We start from the raw sequence: 26,158 nt of genomic DNA, 5'->3' as shown, positions 1-26,158 counted from the left end.
TAGATGGGCCTGTATACCGTCGTCCAGGTACAAAGCACTCGTGAGACCTTGACGATGTAGGTATGCGACTATGGGCTTCGTCACTCGAGTAAACAATTAGGGGGCCGATGATATTCCAAAAGGTAGAACCCTCCATTGGAAGTGCCGTCCTTTGAAGAGGAATCAGAGGTATTTCCTTGATTCTGTATGTATGGGTATGTGTAGGTACGCATCCTGTAGATCTATACTGGCGAGGTAGTCTAGTGGACGGATGAGTCGTCGCAGCTGAGGTAGATGTATCATCTTGAACTGTGGCGGACTGTGTAGAAATTCTTTGTTGCATTCTTTCATGTTGTACATCAGTCGTAACTTTTCCCTGAGTTTTTCTTTGGTCGAGGGAATATTGGGGAGTAAAACCCTCGCGTGACGCCCTCCTGTTTTATCTCCTCGACTGCCTGTTTCTCTAGTAGAGACGTGATGGCGTGGTCCAGTTGGTTTATCTGGTTGGAGGCGTAGTTGGAGACCATGAGTGGTCATGTGTCTTTTAGCTGAATCTTGTCAGTAGCGTTGAAGACGTTCACCCATTGTTGAAGGTTGTACGGGAACGGCTGGGGGTGGAAGACTCCAGTCGTTCCGAAACCGTCCATCAGCGTTTAAATCCTCCTGTACTTCTGGGTGCTCGGCCTCTTCCGGGATTGCTTCTGGTAGATCCGGATAGGTGAAGAAAAGAGCCTCTATTCACTCTGGAGGAGGCGTACTTCTTTTCCTTGCCCTTCTGTACGCCGGCAAACTTCAATTTGTTGGAATAACACTGAGACGTCTGACGGATCACGCTGGCGAGAGTATCGATGGACTTGATCATTATGACCTCCCTTGATTCCTGTGCGACTTCTTTGGCTACGCCCTCAATTCCGCCATCAAAGATGGATGGTGCTGACCATGAAGCTTTCATTCCAAGAGCAGGATGATAGAAGTCCTTGTCTCCTGAGGAGCATTATCCCTGCTGACGTGGATGCCAAATGTTCCGACATGAGACCTGTGTGAGGACCTGCGCGAAGGCCTGCGTGAAGACCTGCGTGAAGACTGTGTAGGTGATCTTCGTGTACGTTGAGATCTGTAGGGCGACCTTCCTCTGTGAGTAACCCTGTGTGGAGACCTGCGTGGAGACCTTCCAGAAGAACTGCGTGCAGGCAAATGGCTGACATCAGATTCTTGGGATGTAGTCTTGAGTCTTCGTGAGGGCGAGTGCCTGCGTGCAGGGTCCTGATGGTCCACATCTGAAGGCATCGACGAGATGGTAGATGTTCTCCTCCGCCGTCTGCGTGCAGGTGCGTCCTCCTTCTGCGTGGCTGTCGATGTTGTAGGTGCCGTGGAAGGTCGTCTGGATCCTTTGTGCAGGTTCCCTCCTTCGTGCAGGTGTCCCTCAGTGGAATGCGTCGAGGTGCCTTCCGGTCCTTCGAGCAGGGTTGTCTTTGATGATGCTGTTGCTGCAGCCTTCTCCTGCGCTAAGCGCTGTTCCATCAGTTGCATCATCTGCTGAGTAAACTGCTGCATAAAGGCTCCCAGGTCGAAGGTCTGTGCTGATAGTGTCTGCGTTGGCGTCACATCAGGGATGCCTGTTTTCTGCGCTGACATAGGGCCCTCAGTCCGTGTCTGCGTAGATGGAGTTGCCGACGTCGTAGTAGCAGATGGCTTCCTTCTGCTGACGGGGACAATCTTTGGTATGAGGATCGGGGGGTCGTCAAAAACATCTACTTCGTCCACAGGAACGATGTAAGCGGTGAAGGATCTCGGTAGCGTCGACTTGGATGAAGTCTTGGTCGCTGATCTCTTCTTCTGCGAAGATGACGACCTGGTCTCTTCTTAGAGCTGGGGGTGTCAACTGCAGCGACCTGCCCCGGGACGTCCATTGGCAAAACGATAGAATGATGAACTTCAGTAACAGTGGTTAATGAACGGTTATTAGCGCTATTACAATTTAGACAGGACTTGAGAATGCCTCCTATGCCAATCCTTTGCACGTCTATACACAGAAAACAATCAAATTGAATTTGTGATAAATGCTGACATAAATGACAGCGAGAGCTGGAAGAACATATGACATTACAATTAGGACATAATGAATGTGGATCAACCGCAGACAAACGTAACTTGCATTGTATACAAGTTTTCATGAAATGACAACACGATGAAAACAACGTGAAAAATCTGCAAATTTAGATCAAAATTTCAAACCATATTGCTGGTGTAGATATTCCTAAAACCGTATACAGGAGAATTTGCGGTATAGGCCTAAATGAAAAGGATATTAAATGCTGTATCGGGACTCAGGTGCTCTCACAACCGCCCACATGGGCGAAGGAGGAGAGAGTGACAAGACAGGCCGGGTCATGTGACCAAAAGCCTGGGAAAAATACAGGCAAGGGAGGCTACTTGTGGTGAGTGATTTTAGGTCTGCTTTTATGAAGGGAGCTTCAAAAAGGGATTCAAGTGTTTCCACTATCGTTTGCAAGAGAAAGAGAGCAAGCAAAAAAGCATGAGTCAGGATAAGGAAAAATATTCAGTCTGTCTTGCTGACAATAGCTTATAACCACATTCACTCACTCATACACACATGCTTAACAACAAACAAATGCACACATGTACTTGTGATTATATACATTAATTGATAACTGAAAATTCTTCATAATCATGATAACAGGTGCTCTATCTCCAGTAGACCACTGAGATAATGAGGAAAGTAAAAAAAACCCCGAATATAATACCCTAAAGCATACAAAATGTGCCTGGCAGAATTTGAACTTGTTTAATTGAAATAAGTCATGTAATTTGTAATGTAAAATGATGTAATGTGTTTTTAATATCTTATCCCACAATGATGCATGTAAAGCCCAGAATACAAACATCGGCACAGGACAAGGGGGTGGGGGGGGATCCTTGCTAACAAGGACATTAACAAGACCATGATCACGTTACCATGGTTACTGTAATTTGTAGGCACATCGAGATCACACTGTTGAGAAGACAAACATCTTGCGGGCGACGTACCTATGTTACAGTAGGTCTGCACAAGGAGTCACCTCAAGTCAGCCATTATGCAGGACAGTACACTCACTAAACACAAGGCACTCTTACATCCCACTACAAGAAAATCATAATTTGCACACATATGTGAACTTATGAAACACTAAATAAAATATACAACAGTATCATAATGTACATCTTAAAACAATATGAACTGACAAATTGTGATAATTAATGGTGATTAAAGTGATAGCATAACAGAAAAAACATTAGAAACACACAAGTCTGAAATCCGAATACATTAGTAGTTTCCATACAACCCAGCCATTATATGGACTTCCTGATTTCCTGCCCAAACACATTTCTCAGTACACATCAACAAAACACACAACTTGCTCAACCTTCTATTGTATCAACCGATTACAAAAGTGAACAAAAAACCTAATATACAATCATGCCAGCCTGAAAACAAACATCATGGTAAAAACAAATACCTCTTGCCATGTCTGCTAACCTCTGTAACTGAAGTGCAAAAGACTTGAGTATAAGACTGCTAAGTATATCGGTGTACCTGTAATTATGCCTGTGCAGGTAAGCCTGTTCAAGTATGCCTCTGTAAGTATTCCTGTGTACATAACCCTTTCATAAGTGTGCCTGTGCAGGATGCCTGTGTAAATATGCCTGAGCTGGTATGCTTGTGTAAGTATTAGTGCTAGAACGATTGATCAATCAGTCAGCGTTTATGGTTGTGTATCTATGCCAGTGCATGTAAGCTTGTGTTGGTATACGTGTGTAAGTATGGTTGTGTATCTATGGAAGTGCATGTAAGCTTGTGTAAGTATGGTTGTGTATCTATGCCAGTGCATGTAAGCTTGTGTTGGTATGCCTGTGTAAGTATACCTGATGAAGCAAGCCTTATAGCACATAGTTAACTCAGACTCTAACAAAAAACGAACATTCCCTCATAATAATGTTCACTTGTAAGCAGCAATAATATTTAGGAAATTGTACAGCAGTCTGTGGAAGAATGGTGGGTTGTTCATGTAGGCTGCGTGACCGGCTTCAGGGATGACAAATGGCTTGCTGTTGGGAAGTTTGATCAGGTCTTTTAGGCTACGTGTTCCTAAATTTGTATCATTTTCACCATAAACTATCATGGTTGGAATCTGAAATCAAGCACAGAAAACATTTTTAATATTAAAACCATTTCTGTATATGACGTCCTCAGACTTCTAATACACTGTCATAAAAGTTGGTTTTTTTTGCACCGATATGGATTCACAGACATGTTTCTGCCATAGGTCATCCTGCACATTCCGATAGCTAGAACAAATAGGTTCAGTCATTCTTCTGTATCAGCCGGTATTCATTATTCTAACAACAGTTAATCTTCTGTTATGAGAGTGTGTTTTTTGTAATTTGTAATATCACATTGATTAAGTGATAATTATTTTGGGCCACAATGTTTAAAGTTTTGAGTGTGGGTTTTGGCTCGCATCTCGCATCATATATGTTCAATGGCAATAGTATTTGTAGCGGCACGCCTTTTTGATAGCTACCATTGGCTGGTTTTATTTTGTTTTGACTTCCGGGTCTTGTCACGTCTTGTGTTTTCCACGTGGTTCCATGGCATTCTGAGAGAATAATGAGGGAGCCTAGCTTTGCTAGAATGCTCGAGAACTGTGTAAGAGCTATATAAAGGCTGGTTGTTGAGTAGTGTGACATGGGAATAATTACATGACTGGATTTATACACATCTGTCTGCCATCGTCAAGTTGATCAACATTTCAAGATTGACTGTGCTTGTCTATTAAGCTGCTGTCATTGTAAACAACCTTCAATCAGTATATCTGTTCTCACGGTAATGTCAAGACTCTGGTGAGTAAATATTTAATATTTGTGACCCAATATTTTAGATTTGTGATTCAATTACATTGTACTAGAAATCTGTATTGTCATTCACTGTACCTTGCTCACTGTTTGCTCAATATATTATTGAATATTTTAGACTTGTCTGAGTTCTATTTTGCTGGTTCAAAGGGACTTTTAAACCTTATGTCACGGCAAATTATTAACCGTAACACTTCATATTCATTCATTATCATCTTACCTTCATGTAAACCATTTTACACCACTGCTATTTTTTATCTCATCATTCCATTAAATCATATCTTACTCTTTCGCCATTTAAGTGCTCTTACCTATTTATTTGTTTATAATCTTAGTGCTTGTTGAAATGTGATATGTTGAGATTCCATGTTTTAGTTGTGTGTTCTATATGTTTTACGATGTAACTAAAATTTCCCTCGGGATAATAAAGAATTATCTTATCTAATCTTACAGGAAAACCTACCTTGCTCTTACTGTATGCTTCTGTATATTTACTTGTGGCTACCGGGGCAACAGGTAGGTATCCACGACTCCTGTCTTCAGCTGTCTCTGGCTGGTCAAACAGAAAGGGAAGGGAGAAGCCACCACTCATTGATGGGCTGACCACCACTGGGCGGGTCATCTTCAGGGCCTTAACTAACGCCCCAAGGAAAGCTCCATGTGAGCCATCATCAATAACATCTTTAGTACTTCCATAGCCTGACAAGAAAAAATATATAAAATAGATATCATTTTCAATTTATTCTGACAAATTCACATTTAGTACTTATTGTCACATTTCAACACCAACAATACACTTCTTTGCCTGTCTGACCACTGTACCACTGCTTCCTACCTACTTGATACATCCACATCACTGACCTCCCCTGTACCACTGCTTCAAACTGCCTACCTTCCTGATACATCTAAAGACCCTGACCTCCCCGGTACCCCTGCTTCCTACTGCCTACCTGATACATCTACAGCCCCTTACCTCCCCTGTATCCCTGCTTCCTCCTGCCTACCTCATACATCTACAGCCCCTGACCCCCTTGATACATCTACATCATATCCCTCACCTCCCTGTACCCCCCTGCTTCCAGTCTCCTGCCTACCTGATACATCTCCAGCTGAAGACCTCTGACCTCCCCCCTGCACCCCCCTGCTTCCTACTGCCTCTACCTGATACATCTACAGCCCCTAACCCTCCCCTATCCCTGCTTCCTCCTGCCTACCCTATACATCTACAGCCTCTGACCTCCCCTGATACATCTACAGCCCCTAACCTCCCCTGTACCCCTGCTTCCTCCTGCCTACCTGATACATCTACAGCCCCTTACCTCCCCTGTATCCCTGCTTCCTCCTGCCTACCTCATACATCTACAGCCCCTGACCTCCCCTTGATACATCTACAGCCCCTGACCTCCCCTGTACCTCCCCTGCTTCCTCCTCTGCCTACCTGATACATCTAAAGACCCCTGACCTCCCTGTACCCCACTCACCGTTTCCTACTGCCTACCTGGATACATCTACAGCCCCTGAACCTCCCCCTGTACCCCTGCTTCCTCCTGCCTACCCTGGTACATCTACAGCCCCTGACCTCCCTTCCCTATATCTACAGCTCCTAACCTCCCTGTACCCCTGCTTCCTCCTGCCTACCTGATACCTTCCAAAGACCCTGGCCTTCCCTGCACCTCTGCATCCTACTGCTTCCTACCTGATACCTGGACTCATTTCCGCTTCAGCCCCCTGACCTCCCTTTGATACATCTACAGCCCCCAAGACCTCCCCCTGTACCCTCTGCTGCTTTCTCCTGACACCTGGTACTCCTCTACATCCCTGACCTCCCTGTACCCCTGCTCCCTCCTGCCTACCTGATACATCTACAACCCCTGACCTCCCTGTACCCCTGCTTCCTCATGCCTACCTGGTACATCTACAGAACCTGACCACCCTGTACCACTGCATCTTCCTGCCTACCTGGTACATCTACAGCCCCTGACCGCAACATTTTAATCCTGCCTACCTGATACATCTACAGCCCTAGACCTCCCCTGTACCCCTGCTTCCTCCTGCCTACCTGGTACATCTACAGCCCCTAACCTCCCTGTACTGTACCCTGCTTCCTCCTGCCTACCTGGTACATCTACAGCCCCTGACCTCCCCTTGTACCCCCTGCTTCCTCCCTGCCTACCTGATACATCTAAAGACCTTGACCTCCCCTGTACCACCTACTTCCTCCACATGCCTACCTGGATACATCTACAGCCCCTGACCTCCCCTGTACCCATCTGCTTCCTCCCTACCTCCCTGCATACCTGATACATCCACAGCCCCTGACCTCCCCTGTACCCCACTGCCTCCTCCTGCCTACCTGATACATCTATACATCCCCTGACCTCCCCTGTACCCCCTGCTTCCTCCCCTGCCTACCTGATACATCTACAGCCCCTGACCTCTACCACTGCTTCCTCCTGCCTACCTGATTCATTTCACAGCCCCTGACCTCCCCTGTACCCCTCTTCTTCTCCCCTGCCTACCTGGGATACATCTACAGCCCCTGACCTCCCCTGTACCCCTTCTGCTTCCTCCCCTGCCTACCTGATACATCTACAGCCCCTGACCTCCCCTGATACATGTACCCCCTGACCTCCCCCTGTACCCCCCTTCCTCCTGCCTACCTGATACATCTACAGCCCCTGACCTCCCCTGTACCCCTGCTTCCTCCTGCCTACCTGATACATCTACAGCCCCTGACCTCCCCTGTACCACTGCTTCCTCCTGCCTACCTGATACATCTACAGCCCCTGACCTCCCCTGTACCCCTGCTTCCTATTGCCTACCTGATACATCTACATCCCTGACCTCCCCTGTACCACTGCTTCCTACTGCCTACCTGATACATCTACAGCCCCTGACCTCCCCTGTACCCCTGCTTCCTCCTGCCTACCTGATACATCTACAGCCCCTGACCTCCCCTGTACCCCTGCTTCCTCCTGCCTACCTGATACATCTACAGCCCCTGACCTCCCTGCTTACCACCCTGCTTCCTCCTGCCTACCCTGATACATCTACAGCCCCTGACCTCCCCCCTGATACATCTACAGCCCCTGACCCTCCCTCTGTACCCCTGCTTCCTCCTGCCTACCTGATACATCTACAGCCCCTGACCTCCCCTGTACCCCTGCTTCCTCCTGCCTACCTGATACATCTACAGCCCCTGACCTCCCTTTGATACATCTACAGCCCCTGACCTCCCCTGTACCCCCCTGCTTCTCCTGCTCTACCTTCCTCCTGCCTACCTGTACCCCTGCTTCCTACTGCCTACCTGATACCTCTACAGCCCCGAACCTCCCCTGTATCCCTGCTTCCTCCTGCCTACCTTATACATCTACAGCCCTGACCTCCCCTGATACATCTACAGCCCCTGAACCTCCCCTGTACCCCTGCTTCCTCCTGCCTACCTGATACATCTACAGACCCTGACCTCCCCTGTACCCCTGCTTCCTCCTGCCTGATCCTACAGCCCCCACCTGATACATCTACAGCCCCTGACCTCCCCTGATACATCTACAGCCCCTGACCTCCCCTGTACCCCTGCTTCCTCCTGCCTACCTGGTACATCTACATCCCCTGACCTCCCTGTACCACTGCTCCCTCCTGCCTACCTGATACATCTACAGCCCCTGACCTCCCTGTACCACTGCTTCCTCCTGCCTACCTGGTACATCTACAGAACCTGACCTCCCTGTACCACTGCATCTTCCTGCCTACCTGGTACATCTACAGCCCCTGACCGCCATTTTCATCCTGCCTACCTGATACATCTACAGCCCTAGACCTCCCCTGTACCCCTGCTTCCTCCTGCCTACCTGGTACATCTACAGCCCCTAACCTCCCCTGTACCCCTGGTTCCTCCTGCCTACCTGGTACATCTACAGCCCCTAACCTCCCCTGTACCCCTGCTTCCTCCTGCCTACCTGATACATCTACAGACCTTGACCTCCTACCTGTACCCTCCCTTCCTCCTCATGCCTACCTGGTACATCTACAGCCCCTGACCTCCCCTGTACCCCTGCTTCCTCCTGCCTACCTGATACATCTACAGCCCCTGACCTCCCCTGTACCCCTGCTTCCTCCTGCCTACCTGGTACATCTACATCCCCTGACCTCCCCTGTACCCCTGCTTCCTCCAGCCTACCTGATACATCTACAGCCCCTGACCTCCCTCTACCACTGCTTCCTCCTGCCTACCTGGATCTACAGCTCCCTGACTCCTCCTCTGACAGCCCCTGACCTCCCCTGTACCCTGCTGCTTCCTCCTCTGCCTACCTGGATACATCTACAGCCCCTGACCTCCCTGTACCCCTGCTTCCTCCTGCCTACCTGATACATCTACAGCCCCTGACCTCCCCTGTACCCCTGCTTCCTCCTGCCTACCTGGTACATCTACAGCCCCTGACCTCCCTGTACCACTGCTTCCTCCTGCCTACCTGGTACATCTACAGCCCCTGACCTCCCCTGTACCTACTGCTTCCTCCTGCCTGTTTACCTGCATACATCTACAGCCCCTGACCTCCCCTGTACCCCTGCTTCCTATTGCCTACCCCTGATACATCTACAGCCCCTGGACCTCCCCCTGTACCACTGCTTCCTCCTGCCTACCTGATACATCTACAGCCCCTGACCTCCCCCTGTACCCCTGCTTCCTCCTGCCTACCTGATACATCTACACATCCCTGACCTGTACTCCCTGACCTCCCCCTGTACCCCCCTGCTTCCTGCCTACCTGATACATCTACAGCCCCTGACCTACCCTGTACCCCTGCTTCCTATTGCCTACCTGATACATCTACAGCCCCTGACCTCCCCTGTACCCCTGCTTCCTACTGCCTACCTGATACATCTACAGCCCCTGACCTCCCCTGTACCACCTGCTTCCTACTGCCTACCTGATACATCTACAGCCCCTGACCTCCTGTACCACTGCTATCCTCTGCTTCCTGCCTGCCTACCTGATACATCTACAGCCCCTGACCTTCCTCCTGTACCTGTCTGCTTCCTATTGCTTACCTGATACATCTACAGCCCCTGACCTCCCCTGTACCACTGCTTCCTACTGCCTACCTGATACATCTACAGCCCCTGACCTCCCCTGTACCACTGCTTCCTACTGCCTACCTGGTACATGTACAGCCCCTGACCTCCCTGTATCACTGTTTCCTACTGCCTACCTGGTAAGTCAACAGCCACTCCTCTATGGCCCCAACTAGACACCAGGCTGAGTGTCCCGATATCCAACCAGTTTTCTGAAGTGAAACTTTGTCCATGAAGAAACAGAACATCAACATTTGTTGCACTTCCCTGTGGATCTGCTTGCCTTGTGAATATTTTCAGCGACTGAAAAAACAACAACCCATCCTCGTATAATATTTTTTTTTAATTTAGAAGCTTAATTCTGTGGAGACAAAGTTCCATGTAGCAGACAGGACCACATACAATCCCTGTCCTCACTTGAACGTGTCACTACATACATACTACAAAGTTTTGAAAGAAATATTTATCAGTTTATGAGACATGCTCCAAACTGTACACATTTATGAATAGTTAATGAGTCATGCTCAGGTAACAACTTTCTTTCCTCTAGTTTTCACTTAGTGAAACGCTTAGGCGATTGAATGGTCAGGTAATAGAATAGTGAAATGAAAAAAGGAGTATTTTCTGCTAATAAACTGTAATATTGATCCATATTTGTGCAATTATCTGTCTTGTATGGTTAGCTTTGATCATGTATACCGTATGTGATACAGTATGTTCATACCGTATCACAAGAAACATCACTTTATCATATCAGAATATACATGTAGGCTACTGTCTCTTTGTGTTGTCTTACATTGCAGCCCTCCAGCTGTACTTCTACTCATGTTGGGATGATCTTGTATGCAGCAATACTACATGGGCAGCTAAGTTGTGTGATTATTGGAACATTGTACCTCATGAGGAGAGGGCCCAATAACTGCAGAACGTGACACTGGTATATATGAATATTTGTACTTCATTTGTATGAGATATATACAATGAGATGCATTTCACAGTTGAAACTCTTCATGATGTGCAAAAGCATAATCTTCATTAGGCCAACCAATTATATTTCTTGTTTTACTGATCCGCCGGTCATATTTTTTCAAGAATAAGAAAAAAAAAAAGTTTCCCCGCTCAAAAAGTAAAATCCGAAAGGTGGTGGTTTTATTGGTCAAAAATGTAAATTTACACAAAACGTTTTTTTCAGATTGTGTTTTGCCCCATATACACTTCATAAATTGCCAAACGTAAATACTTTTAGTATTTATTTATTTTCATTTTTATTTTTTTCTCTCCTGCCTTTAGGTTTTCTGAGTACAAAAATCCGTAAAACAAGAAATAAAATTGGTCTGGCTTTAATGATACAATTACAAATACATTCTCAGGCCAAGAAAACGTGACACTACACATGACGATGAGATTGTTGGCAGGTACGACTGGGACAAGTCTTCCTTTACAACCATGGTACTCCTACCCAAGTTACCCATCTTTATATTTACCAACTGTAGGTCTTAGGATATTGCACTAACTAATTATCACCACAGCCTTAGCCATGTTCAGTGACAGTCAAGTGGTGAAACTCTCTTTTGGAAGGCAGTATTACACTGATCAATGGTCACTTACAGTGGCATACTGTTATCGGTTATCTGAATTTCTACAGGAAGTAGTGAAGTAGGAAGTAGTGATTGCGCAGTGAATCCAAGCTATAAGCCAACATGGGTATGAGCATTCCAATCAAGGTCCCTTAATCCAATACATCATCAACATTGTTTTAATTTGTTGCACAACCACAAAAAAATCAAAGACATTATAGAGATAGAGATTGACATGTGTAAATGGCAGCCATGTAGGAAAATGATTGTCACGGGCTAATCCTTCACCCTGTCTAAACTGGTGTAACAGGCCAAACTTTCCATGGGGAAAGGGCCAAATTTTCCCACCCTTGAATCAACTTTAAAGGCTACTTGTTTCAAACCCTTGTTCTAATGTCAGAAGCGGGAGATTCTGGCCTAGCTGGGCTATTTCTTCCCCAACCTTGTTTTCATGTTTATGTTCGTCTTGAAAAAATCAGAAACAAAAACAAGACGTAACTATTCACGTGAATACATTGCTAAGATATTCATGTTGATGTCAAGTTCCATTAACAATTTACAGGTCATCTTCACCTTATACGGTTCACATTTTTTCAATATCCTTTTATAAGGTGAGATTAAAAAGAAAAGCATAAAAGCAAAGATATTATATCATTACTATTGTTTTATATATTCATTTATATATTTTTATATTTCAATAATTTACTTACCTCCACTTACTCCAAATTGTCTTATCTCAAAATGATTACTATATTCAAAACTTAAACTAAATACGCAGTTTTTACTTGGATGTCCATATCCATTCAAATATTATTCCCTCACTCATGGCTTTAACTATGGCATCCACGTCAGCGGCATCAACTTAACAGTTGGAAGCAGACGTAAACAACACATCAACAACAAAAACACAACACAATATCTATATCAAATGCTGTATCATCTATCATTCCACTATATTGCCTTATTCTATATTCATAATGCAAGGTTTGATAAGGGTATACTTGGCTCATTGACATCTGAATCATATTTCATTCACCAAAACTGGTTATGGATTACTAAACAAGTTTATGTGAATACATTTATACGTAAATACAACAAATATTAGATAATAAACAACATGATAAGAGAGCAAGCAACATGTGTATATTACATCTTATTTACCCATCAAACGTGAAATTAAAGGTTCACATCTTATGAGTTTTACAGTTATCCGTTATAAGGTGAGTTCTATGCTCAGGGCTTAAGGCACAATGTGACACTTTTTTGACAATAGGTTGGTCTAAAATATACATATTTAGCTTCCTATTGATTCAATAAAAGACTTATTATCCCTTACAACTTGCCTGAAATTGATAATTGAAACTTTGTGGTGAACATCTGCCAAACAGGTAACACTTACATCAAAAACTGTCTCACACGGTGTTGTTGGTGTTTGTCAAACTGGCCTCAATCATAAGTTGCGTTATAGGATATTTGTAAAGTGCATTCTAAGGGACATAACTCTATGGGGTTCGCTTGTAATAAAGTTCAGTCGGTAGAGGACGCAAGAGTCGATTTATGCAACGTTGCATTAATTCATTCCAAATTTCATATTGTAATCTAAATAGTAGGGCTCATAGTTAGTATTAATGAGAGAAATGCAATATTGATTTTTAGAGAAGTGTGCCATGATAGTGTGCCTTTAAATTGGCTGACAGTCTTTTCAAAATACCACTGAGGCAGTGTTCATTTGAGGCCGAGCCTCTGTGCCGTTGCACACTAATATTAAACATGGTGCACTGTACAGGTACAGGCAGGTTGTGTCAGCACAACCCTAAATGTAATTTTGAAATGCATCAACAGTTAGTTTTCGCTTGGCAACTCAAGTAAAACTCAAGTACATCTTTGGTTTCTCTTGTTGACCTCACCTGGATTGAAAATTTAAAAAAGAAGTTGACTCATATCAGTAGCTAGTAATATATGGCTCAAATGTCACAGCAATTTGACATGACCCACAATATTTTCTAGGTGATTAACACTACTGAGGGCTGGTGGGCCAGGGGCTCACTTCATAAAACTGCTTGAATGAACGCTGCTGTAGCCCTGAAATGTTGAGCATGTGGAATAGAGATGTAATCCAGAATACTCCATGTCATGTTAGCATGCAGCTCCTAAAAGTCATAAAGACTCTCAACACAGTTTCTATCTATCTGCTATCTGCCTTCCTGCCTGCCTTGTGAGGTAAATATTACATGTTATCTCTGCAACAGCCTTGACCCCATGGAGTACTTTGAGTCATGCAATACTCAAGAAAGAAAACAGCTTTCAATGCAGATGTGAATATGTTGAAAAACTAAATCAATGTTCATGAAATACTTCTTATTCCCCTTCTTTCCCTTATGGACTGTCTCCGTGGTATGGCCAAATAAAAAAAATGTTGTGGTTCCAATTACATTACTTCGAAATTTAGGGTAGGTTTGTAGGATTATTTTTTTATTCAATCAAACTTGCGGCCATCATGTCGACTTTCTCTATCAGAGTGACCAATGTCCTTCAGTGACGGGGAAAAAACAATGGTATCTGAAAGCTTATTTTATTCATACTGCCTAAGAAAGATAGGGTCGGCGCCAGAATTCAAGGGTCGGTTGGGTAATCGGAACCACAACTTTTATTTTAGGCCTCTAGTGGTTAGAGCGTCCACCCAGGGGGGTTCTATCCCCAGCCGTGTCATACCATTAATGGATACAACAAGGACTGGTCGGCTCGGAGTCAGTATAATGTGTCTGAGTGGGGTATTCATGCTTAACTGCAGCATGGTATCTCAGTGAGCTAGCACTTTAAAACCAGCTTAAGTCTGGGCTAGTACAAGCATGACACACACATGTCATATGAGCGAAATCTTCTTAAGTACGACGTTAAACCCCATCCCCCCTCACTTCTACAGGGACAACATCCACTAACATTAATCCCAGCCAGCTTGCCCTAGGACACTAGATAAGTTAAATGTCAACCTCACCTTGCCATTCAGCGAGACCTCAACTACAACCTCCTTCACTTGGTCATTCCCAGCACTTTTGACGTCTGCCGGGATGTCCACAAACTGGGTGTACCAGGATGCCTCCTTGGACTCGTCTTTCCCTGCCATCTTGTTTTCCTCTACTGGCCCAGTTAGCTTGGTGTCCCCTTTACTGGAGTCTCCCAGCACACCCGCAAACACTCCCGCGATTAGCACTATACAGAGCTTGTTGACATGGATCCCACTAGGGCTCATAGTGCAACTGGCGATACGGTCAATGCATTAACCTAGAAAGGATGCAGTTGCATGAAAATGATGTGATTAAATGCAGACACACATTTATGTTATTTATAAATGTTCTCAACACTGTCGTATTAATGTCACAGACATAATGTTTTGTACACAGTGAAAGTACATGCATAGTGTTTTAGATACAGTTGATCTGGCTGACATTAAAATGGCTTATTAGGTACAATGTGTGAAGCCCATTTCTGGTGTCCCCTCGCCTTGATATTGCTGGAATATTGTTAAAAGCGGCTCACCATACACACTCACTAACATGGCATATAGCTCTCACTCACCATCCTGACTTGGTTGCATGTTGTCTCAATAATTTTTTCAAATGTCTTACAGACAACCCAACTGCACATGCAGTGCGTTTAACAAATTTAAGTTGAACCCTTTAACCTTTGCCTTTAAAAATATCTTGAAACTTTTTCAAACTTTGAATATACTGGACTTGATGTCAGAAGTCAATTTCATTGTCTCATGTATCGTGTCAATAAATCGATTGGCTATACTTGATGTGACGTCACAATTGCACGTGCTTCCCGCCCTGGAGGCCGTTCCTGCAACAGTTTACTGTTACTTTACCCTTTTAAAACTTCACACAGGACATAAAAACAAAATGATGAGAGTTTGTTAAGTAACTTTTTATTTGGGAAACAAACATTATGAAACTTTTTTTCCAGAGTTGGTTTCATGTTTTCATTACATTCTGCGTTGAAATGAATGTTTGATCATGAACTGATTTGGAATTATATTGTTATTCATCGTTATCATTTGGACCCCAACAGACTGTAGTTTCTGGCTGATTTTATAAGAACAGACACACAGCCATCTTTATATCTGTGTATAAAACTATGACTAGCAGAACAGAAAATACATGTTAAATGGTGAATCATGTCTGGTGATAATTATCTCAGATTTCACATATTATTGCAAGGTATGAAACTCCCAAAAATTTCAGCCAGACCACAGGGCTGGTTAGATGTAAAACTTGCCAGCCCTGACCAAAACATACCAGCCCACAAAATATCTTCATAAACATATCTAAATTTTAGCCTGACTGTTGGGCAGGTGAATTTGAGAATCTGACAGTCCGTGTTGAAAATAACAGTCCTGGGCGGTCGGGCAGGCAGGTATTTTAAATGCTGTTAATTGACCAAGTTTGGTATCGGCTGTTCGTTTAGGCCTAAATTTTTTTTGTTGTGGTTCCGATTACCCGACCAACCATTGAATTCTGGTGCCGACCCTAATTTTTTTAAGCGTTATAAATAAAATAAGCTTTTAGATACTTTTGTATTTTCCCCGCACCGACTGACATCAGTCATTCTGATAGCGAAAGTCGAAATGATGGCTAAACCCTTGATTGAATAAACAATTATACATGTACATTGATAAATGTGTTATAAGTGTGTACTTTACTTCTAAAAAAGAATGTAAAAAAAAAATCCTACCTACCTACTCTAAATTTTAAAGAGGGGTAATCGGAACCACAACATTTTTTTTATTTGGCCTGACTTGTAGTGTCTGAAGGGGTACTTCACCTTTTAACTGTTCATAAAACTGATGTTTACCGACAGCTTCACACTTTTAGTCTTGTATGCATCAATCAGCAACAAATGCATCTGTGTGCTCAAGCTCTCTACCTCTATATTGGCCTCCTCTACACTCAATACTGCCATGGTGCTATCTACTCTCTTGTGTATATCAGTCTATATTTGTGCCAATCTCTCAATCACAGCGCTACAGTATACCGGCTAAGGAATCCAGGACATAACCCCTGTGATGCAACCATTAAGCTGTCTCCAAGGAGTCATTTAATTAGGATTCATTTTAAATAACGTGAAGCAAACTGGGCTCACCTACCTCTTCAAAATTTCAAGTCTGTCCACAGACGTTTAAGAGAAATATATAAGCAAAACATATTGTTAATAATAACACACGACCCCTGACAGTCATGCCAGCTGTCTCTACAATACGTTCCGATACAATATCCTTCCTCGCACTGACTATATATGATCAATATTTAGATTGATATTAAACACCATATGGTGACAATTTCGCATACAAGACTGATATATAGTTTCTGCTCAAATAATATGCATCAAATTCTAATAATAAATCCCTAATAGCATAAATAATATGAACAGGTCCAACTTCATAAACTCCATGCATCCATTATAGGAATCATCATATTCATGCCTTGCTAAGTTGCTATTGTTTTACAAGACGTGTAATTTCTGACCAATTATTTTTAGAAACATGTGGATAAGTTTATCATACAAACTGATGCATTAATTTCATAAATTCAGGTAGCCAGTCTGAATTAGATTTCTGTAATTTACCAGGTTTTAGTTTTGAAGACTGATTGCAAGTTGTACTTGAATCATTATTTGGCCCCTTACCGTTGTTTGATTCATCACACTCAAAAGAGGAAGCCTTATGTTTACCTTTACAACAAAATATAGAGAGAATCGCCTGCTCTCCACTTGCCATTTCAACAAACACATGGTATTTAAACAATTGGATAACATTGTTATCTTCTGTGATTATATTGACATTTCAAGGAACAAAATACATCAATCATTTCCGAATGACTGTCAAACTGACCAAACACACTGCGAATAGCATAATATATTTAGAAGGAACCCTCATCTAACACAAAAATCGTAAGTGTCTGATTCTATTACTAGTATTAGACTAATTTAGAGGATTATTTTAGTGATTTTATTTTAATTTCGGTAGCATTTTAAGCAAGACAAAAAATAGTTTGGGCATTTTACCAGACACAGTGACTGAAAGCCTCCAAATTTATTGGTCCTGAGCAATTTTTACTGGTATATACCGGAAAACAAAAACACTGACATTTACGTGATTTTCAAAACATAGCAAGTTGTTTAATGTAAAACAAAACCTACAAACACAGAATTAATTCATAAAGCATACAACTTTATAGATAAGAACTCCTTCTTCATGGTTCAGTGCAGATGTAAACACCATTACACGGCTAAAACTGTATTACACGCTACTGATATACCTTTCATAAATATAACCTTTTCCACTGTCTATAGATCACTGACACCAACTGTATCTTGAATGTAGAGCTACAGACATGCCAGTATCACTGTTCAGCACTTTCTGCACACATAGTGTATTAGGCAAGCATGGATAAAGAAAACATGACTCCCAAATTAAGACAATGCCACCCCCCGTTCCCCACCAGATTATATAGAAAGTCATTTTCACATCTATTTCAACAAGGCTATATAGACCTCTTGTTCACATATCAATTCAAGCTTATATATCTGTTTAAGAATCAAAATCACCTCTGTCTTTTTTTAGTCATGTTCATCTGAGCCTATGCATGATAGTGATTTTTAGTATGAAGAAGCTAGACTTCCCCTTTGATGTTCAGTGATGTTCAGTGATGGTCTGTGATGTTCAGTGATGGTTGGTGATGTTCAGTGAAAGTTGGTGATGTTCAGTGATGCTGGGTAATGTTCAGGGATGGTGCGTGATGTTCAGTGATGTTCGGTGATGCTGGGTAATGTTCAGGGATGGTGCGTGATGTTCAGTGATGGTCGGTGATGTCCAGTGATGGTCGGTGATGTTCAGTGATGTTCAGTGATGGTCGGTGATGGTCGGTAATGTTCAGTGATGGTCAGTGATGTTCAGTGATGGTCGGTGATGGTCGGTAATGTTCAGTGATGGTCAATGATGCTTAGTAATGTTCAGTGATGGTCAGTGATGTCCAGTGATGGTCAGTGGTGCTTGGTGATGTTCAGTGATGGTCGGTGATGGTCGGTGATGTCCAGTGATGGTCAGTGATGCATGGTGATGTTCAGTGATGGTCAGTGATGCTTGGTGATGTTCAATGATGCTTGGTAATGTTCAGTGATGTTCAGTGATGGTCGGTAATGTTCAGTGATGGTCAGTGATGCTTGGTGATGTTCAGTAATGTTCAGTGATGGTCGGTGATGTTCAGTGATGCTTGGTAATGTTCAGTGATGGTCAGTGATGTCCAGTGATGGTCAGTCGTGCTTGGTGATGTTCAGTGATGTTCAGTGATGGTCGGTGATGGTCGGTGATGTCCAGTGATGGTCAGTGATGCATGGTGATGTTCAGTGATGGTCAGTGATGCTTGGTGATGTTCAATGATGCTTGGTAATGTTCAGTGATGTTCAGTGATGGTCGGTAATGTTCAGTGATGGTCAGTGATGCTTGGTGATGTTCAGTAATGTTCAGTGATGGTCGGTGATGTTCAGTGATGCTTGGTAATGTTCAGTGATGCTTGATAATGTTCAGTGATGGTCAGTGATGTTCAGAAATGTTGGTGATGTTCAGTGATGCTTGGTTATGTTCAGTCATGGTCGGTGATGTTCAGTGATGCTTGGTAATGTTAAGTGATGGTCAGTGATGTTCAGAGATGGTCAATGATGTTCAGTGATGGTCTGTAATGTTCAGTGATAGTCAGTGATGTTCAGTGATAGTTGTGATGTTAAGAGATGGTCGGTGATGCTTGGTTATGTTCAGTGATGGTCAGTGATGTTCAGAGATGCTCAATGATGTTCAGTGATGCTCGGTAATGTTCAGTGATGGTCAGTGATGCTTGGTGATGTTCAGTGATGGTCAGTGATGTTCAGAAATGGTCGGTGATGTTCAGTGATGCTTGGTAATGTTCAGTGATGTTCAGAAATGGTCGGTGATGTTCAGTGATGCTTGGTAATGTTCAGTGATGTTCAGAAATGGTCGGTGATGTTCAGTGATGCTTGGTAATGTTCAATGATGCTTGGTAATGAGAATGAGTGATATATTCTGAGACTAATGGTTGGTAATGTTCAGTGATGGTCAGTGATGTTCACAAATGGTCGGTGATGTTCAGTGATGCTTGGTTATGTTTAATGATGTTTGGTAATGAGAATGAGTGATATATTCTGAGACTAAGCATTGGTCTAACTGGGTAGCAGTGTACGATTTAAGGTAGTTTTCCCTTAACTCTGCTGCTCCCTTTGCATCAAAATGCCGTGGACCATATTCTACAGCGGTTACATTTTCCCATAGCATAACAGTATCGCTTTGTGCCATTTGTTAGATTATTTAACTCCTGCATTGCTGGCACCTGTACGTCAACTGTTAGATTACCGTTTCGTGTTTCATAGTGTACCGCACATGTTACATAACACAATGCACGAAGTAAAGTTGTGTGATGGGAAGTGCAGCCTGTACACAGATGACAACCTACGTGCCCACCTTCTTGTCAATGCCGTGGAAGACGTCCGCTGATCGAAAACTGCCACATGTCAACAAACATGTCAACAAAGAATCTTCACTTCCGGGTTTTGAACGGAATGTTATGCACGGAAATACACGAGAAGGCGCAAGGCACCATTCGTCACCACTCGCCCCAGTCCGTAGCATCCAAGTTAACGCTAGTCGGCTTGTCCCGGAATAACACGAGTGGGTTACGAATGTGTCACCATTCGCATATTTCCGTAACCCGACTCCTCGCCAATCCGGGAAAACTAGCCACGGAAAGAGGCGAGTGCTTTATTCATCATAAATACGAACGCACCAAACAATTACGTATGTTTAAATACGCGGCGCACTCATAAGATCTGATTATTTGTAGTAGATATTAGTGCTATCATTTACAGACAACATGCAACATGGAATAGGTTCAAGTCATAGCACCTGCAGTCACACATCTTCATATGTTCATATACAGCCATACGCTTGAAATCTCTCTCCCCTCTCCCCTCTCCCCCCACCCCGGGTTCGAACTCCCCCCTCTCAATATTCCTTGATCCGCCCATGGGAACGGTACATATCCGATCCGAATCTTATCGTTCGGATCTTTCCAGGCATTGATGTCGGTTGCGAGCTACAAATGGACAATGGCAAATGTAATTAAGGGAGTTTAATTGCAGCACAGTTAAATATAATGATGCATGAAATGAAAGTATCTGAAAATATCGGTCAGAGAAAAGGATCCATCCACTCCTCGTCCTTTAAGAGTAACTGTGAAACTTTCCTGTGGTAACAGAAGTTGGGGATAAGAGACCTGCAGCAACAGAAGTGTGTATTTTGGTAAAGAAAAGCATTAGAAAAAAAGGTTTTAATGACCCTTCACCAATCCACACTTGTTTAAGTCGGTACTGCAGGTCAGTACAACTCGGTTTCTACAGCTTTTATAAACAGAATCTTGCATCACATATGCAACATTGTTTCGGACATGAGACAACAAAGGCCCGACATCTATGTGGAAGTGTTCAATAAATATTATCCATCTTTATGCTATCTGGGCATCTTGTGTTAGTGGGTAAGGACATCGTTATGCTCGAGTTGAACATTTAACAAAATAAAACAAAATGAGTGAGTGAATGAGTTTAGTTTTACGACGCCAGGGACATTAGAAATTGGTTTCACACACTATACCCATGTAGGGAATCGAACCCAGCTTTAACCACTAGGCTGCCCCACCGCCCCTAAAACGAAATGAAGCCAAAGGACTTTCTTCATGTCCTGAAACTGCGTTAAACCTGCCACACAGTCTTGACATGTAAGACGTGTTGTGGGGATGTTTGTCTTACGTTTGGTATGACAGATGACACTATTATGTGAAGGAACTAACGAAGGGGATAACCATCTGAGATTCGATAAGTGGATCCCGGAGCATTTTATTCAATGTTGGCCTCCGACCTTTTGCCCTAGACTAACGGTTATATATAATTTTGATTGTAACGAATAAGCCCATTTAAATTTAAAAGGGGCCCAAGGGAGACCAGAGATTCAGAACCTAGGGGCAACCTAGACATGTTTTATTTAGGGCTTTAGCACTGCAAGGGCTAGGTTGTAGGAAGAATAATATGGTTCAGGCAGTCTGAGTAAACTTAGGCTCAGTATTATCCGTTACACTGCTATACTGAAGTAAAAGCAGTGTAACGAATAATATTGACCCTAAGTTTACTTAGACTCATGGTTCAGGGACTCTGCCATTGCACGTTGAAACGACGTTTTAACGTTTTTAGGGGTTTGGTAATGTTACAATAACTGTTATACATTCAAGTCACGGATTACATGTCCAACTTAAAGGGAACTTCCTTCATCAGACATGCAGAAGCTCACTGCGACAGTGGTGCATCAGAGCTTAAAGATGATGTCGAAATGAAAGTACAGAACTTGCAATATGGCATCTTCGGTGTCAAAGCCTGGGCAACACTTTTATTAGCTTAGGGGTTACACAGTGTATCTATTGTAAATAGGGGAGGTGGGGGTAGCCCAGTGGTTAAAGCGATGCTCGTCACGCCGAAGACCTGGGTTCGATTCCCCACATGGGTACAATGTGGTGACCCCTCCGTGATGTAGCTGGAATATGCTAAAAGTGGCGTGAAACTATACTCACTAGCTCACTAGATCCGTGTCGCCTTGTCCCCCATCAAAATGTTACAGTTTTTCAATCATAAATACGCGTTGCCTTTTTCCACAGCTCGCTACTGACTGTGCATATACTCTGTGTGGTGACAGGCCGGGAAAGCCACATTTCAAAAATGACTATTGCCGGGAAGCCACATTTCAATTACATGGCTGTAGCCGGTAAAGCCACATTTCCAATAGTTTAATTAATTAATGGATTACCGTAACCGGTAAAAGATTGTCCCCATGTATAATATTGTTTTCACAAGTAACGTATACTCTCTCCTACTCATTATAATTATGTTTTTACAGATTAAGATTTAATTATCATGTGATAATATTATATGTAATATTCCTATTAGTATATTATATTGTGTTAACTATTAATAAAACCTGTTGTGATCTGAATAAAATTATGAGGATGTCTTGTTTTGTTAAATACGGTGAGCCGTTTGAATCACTTAGCATGTTTAGACAGCATAGCTGGGAGAGCCACATTCCATTTTCATTTATTACAAGCACGGAGCCATAGACATGCTGGACGCAGGTAGCAGGTTCGATTACATACGGTCATTCGAATCACTGACGGCCCCGTACAAACATGGCATTTCCAGAGAATCCGAAATTACACACAACACAATGGACGTGTTGGTGTATCAATAACGACCAATCATCAACACATTACAGTTCTTATGTCACAGTTGACGCATCGACCATCCAGGAAGGTGTTTCACAGTTACCATAACTCACGGAGAACAGGTAGGATTAGGTTCGTGGTCAGCACAGGGGACTGTTACACCAAACAGTAGCATCAAGGCTCATATATTCAATGACGGGTTATTAATTGACATTATAGGAAGGTATATATGTAGTCATAAGTGCTAACACCCCGTCATTGACTATGAGACTTAAGTCTAGTTTTTAGACTAGTTTTTAGCGTTACAAGCCCTTTTGGTGTACAGATCAGATCTGCGTGTTCAGTGTACAGCTCAGATCAGTGTGTTTAATGTACAGCTTACATGGGGGATTCTTTGAATATTCACTGATTCTACTTTACAGAACATTTGACGTTTGCAGAGCTATGTCAAGCGATTACACTTGAATGGCCTACTACAGCGATCGCGTCAGGCCCTTCAGGGCGGCAGAGGCGTGTCAGGTCCTTAACTCCCCGGATCTGACGCGCGTGATCCGCACTGCTCCACGGGCCGTTAGAGGGGGTCAAGTCTATGTGTATTGCATAGAAGAGGGAACGGATCCAGGTAATACCATTATTATTATTATTACTTACTTACTTGTCATTTCAGCGATTTGGTGATATTAATAATCATTAAGACGGAAAGTAAGCATAGTATATATTTGGTCGATATTCATTAAAACCATATTCATGATTTGAAGTTTCGCTGTTAATATCTCATAGTCGATTTATTATCATCATTTGTGATTTAATTCAAAATAATTTGAGAAATCCCAGTTTCTATAATTAGGCTGCTGCACATTTTCCGGTAAATTACGGGAGTCATTCGGCACCACTCGCCCTTCTCCGTAACCTCCAAGAAAACGGCTTGTTCCAGAATAACACGAGTTGGTCACGAGCGAACGGGAGTTGGAGTTCCGCATTCGTAACTACTCGCCTCTTTGCGGACATTCGTGACCAACTCGTGTTATTCCGGGACAAGCCGTCTTCAAGGAGGTCACGAAAGAGGCGAGTGGTGACGAATGCTTTGCGGAGCTACCAGACAACCCGGCTTGCCGGAATATATGAGTATATAGTTACGAATGGGAGGTCCGTAAAGTCTCGAATCTTTCCCTGGTCAACGAGGCATGCCGGAAAAGCATTCGTCACGACCCTCCCCATTCATACGAACTTTACTCGTCGCCTGATCGATGATTGATGTCATATGCGAAAATACGACCCTAAACATTAGCTTGTGAACGGTGTAACAATCTACACCGAAACGTTCGTCGCCCTATGCAGTGAACAAAAGCTGAAAAGGTGTTATTCTACTCCCAGGCCAAATGTAGAGATAACATCATTATCAGGTAATATGACATACCAGGCCTTATCACCCATACTGCATATCCTGATCATGTTTAACACCAGGACCCGGTTGTATCAAACTTTAATAAAGCTTTTATCGTTAATTAAACTATGATTAGTTAATCACTGATTATCTTCAGTTTCATGAAATCCTTAATAAACGAATCCCTTCATTAATCCATCATTAAGCTAATGGAGGTTTGGGGGTATCATTAACTCATCATTAGCTGTATCAACATGGCAGACGACATACTGTATCATCAACTTCGACGTCGGAGAAAAGAGAAACATTTTCGTGAAGGGATTAATTAACCCCCACCGGGTGCCACAGGGACATATATGTCCTTCCTCTTTATATAACCCTCACTTTGAAGTTCAATAACATTCTAAATATATCACATATTTATATACAAATATACTTCACAGTTTTGAATTCTGCGGGAAATTCCCTGTTTCTTGATACCATCCACTATTAAATCAGACAAAACTAAAATGCTTAAAATAACCTTTCAAAATAGACTTCGTCGTGTCGCCATTTTTGACACAATATGTAGTCGCGACTCAGAGAGTTATTTGCTGTAAGTTTTGAAATGTGAAAATTTGACAATTACTGGGAATATAGAATTTCAAAAATAGCATAGCAATGATCACTGATATCAGTTTTTCATAAAATCACTAATGGGGGCAGTGGGGTAGCCTAGTGGGTAAAGCGTTCGCTCGTCACGCCGAAGGCCCGGGTTCGATTCCCCAAATGGGTAAAATGTTTGAAGCCAATTTCTGGTGTCCCCCGCCGTGATGTTGCTGGAATATTGCTAAAAGCGGTGTAAAATCAAACTCACTCACTCACTCACTAATGATAATTCTGAAACGTTGCAGATGAACCTAGAATCGGTTGGGATGTTTTCGAAAATACACTTACACAAACGCCGAAGTGCGTTTTCCGCCATATTGGATACTGTTTACAAAATCACGTTTCGCGAAGGCCGGTTTTGAGACGCCTATTACATCACGTATATTTCATATTCAGCTGCGAGAAATACACCACTGAATTCCCTATACATTTTGGAATTAAAATGTATAGGGACAGCTTACAAACGGTCTTTGTCACCAATACCAACTGTCTAGATGAAATGAAACGAAAGATATTGGGGTGAAACGAACATTGTACTCGGAAGATTGCACTTGTTTGAAATGAAAACAAAGAAAAAATCCGATTTTACACTGCGTAGCATTTTCTGGAATTGTCCGACACCCAGCCGTCCATTCTTTGCTTTCAATGGCTCAATATCTTTAGAATATGCATGGGAAGAGTATCGTGCCAAGAAACAGAAAATTAAAAACAGATACAATGCAATGATGTGATAATTCATAAGAATTTATCAAGGTTTCCGTGCAGCGTGACGCCATGACTGATGCAAAATAACGCAGAACGACAACGGTAATTATCAACATTTCTGGCTTCTTCTCTTATTTATCCAATGAAAACTATAAAAACATATAACAATACACAGAGAGTGAGAATAATTCTGATTACTTACATCACATATTTATGTACAAATGATCCCTGAATCAAGGGAAGAGTCCTCGCCAAATTCTGTGTACCCTTGTCAGCGAAGTCGCCATTTTGTAAGAAATAGTGATAGTGATAGTGTAAGCGATAGTGATGTCATACGTCAACCTTGTTGCACATATTAGGCAATTTCTTTGAGGTGAAGGTCGGCGGAACAAGAGTAAACACAATCGCCCTATCCTTCCGATTACACTGTCAGTATTATGATGTGTATTTTGCGTATAGTTCAGATACTTTTTCATGAAACTGACTTCGTATCTACATTTAGTTTTGTTTAATATCATATCATACGTGGATATAGGGTATACATT

General features: G+C 42.9%; 2 protein-coding genes across 3 annotated transcripts in view; one reads left to right on the top strand and one right to left on the bottom strand.

Annotated features, from left to right (window-relative positions):
* Nucleotides 1-2,625: 2,625 nt before the first annotated feature.
* On the bottom strand, nucleotides 2,626-14,722 carry LOC124291254 (protein ABHD14B-like). 2 transcript variants are annotated; one of them, XR_006902177.1, is made up of 5 exons: nucleotides 14,542-14,722; nucleotides 10,107-10,272; nucleotides 5,357-5,592; nucleotides 3,792-4,169; nucleotides 2,626-3,670 (listed from the first exon to the last, which is right to left on the bottom strand). XR_006902177.1 is itself a non-coding variant. In XM_046728195.1 (4 exons), the coding sequence occupies exons 1-4, from the start codon at nucleotides 14,668-14,670 to the stop codon at nucleotides 3,978-3,980; spliced, it is 723 nt and encodes a 240-aa protein (XP_046584151.1). In that variant the 5' UTR covers nucleotides 14,671-14,722; the 3' UTR covers nucleotides 2,626-3,977. The 2 variants fall into 2 exon arrangements, 1 of the variants encoding a protein (XP_046584151.1); XM_046728195.1 differs by having other exon boundaries at nucleotides 2,626-4,169.
* Nucleotides 14,723-22,904: 8,182 nt separating this feature from the next.
* LOC124291252 overlaps nucleotides 22,905-26,158 on the top strand; it is a 74,818-nt gene continuing 71,564 nt past the window's right edge. The window contains exons 1-2 of the mRNA XM_046728193.1: nucleotides 22,905-22,998; nucleotides 23,317-23,498. Of these exons, the coding sequence (XP_046584149.1) occupies nucleotides 23,342-23,498 (157 nt within the window). The 5' untranslated portion in view covers nucleotides 22,905-22,998; nucleotides 23,317-23,341. The remainder of the gene's footprint in view (nucleotides 22,999-23,316; nucleotides 23,499-26,158) is intronic.

The sequence above is a fragment of the Haliotis rubra genome, unplaced genomic scaffold (assembly GCF_003918875.1).
Source record: "Haliotis rubra isolate DU_JTF1 unplaced genomic scaffold, ASM391887v1 Scf488, whole genome shotgun sequence".
Taxonomy (NCBI): Eukaryota; Metazoa; Mollusca; class Gastropoda; order Lepetellida; family Haliotidae; genus Haliotis; species Haliotis rubra.
The sequence above is the reverse complement of the archived record's forward strand: the minus strand, read 5'-3'. Positions and strand labels throughout refer to the sequence as shown.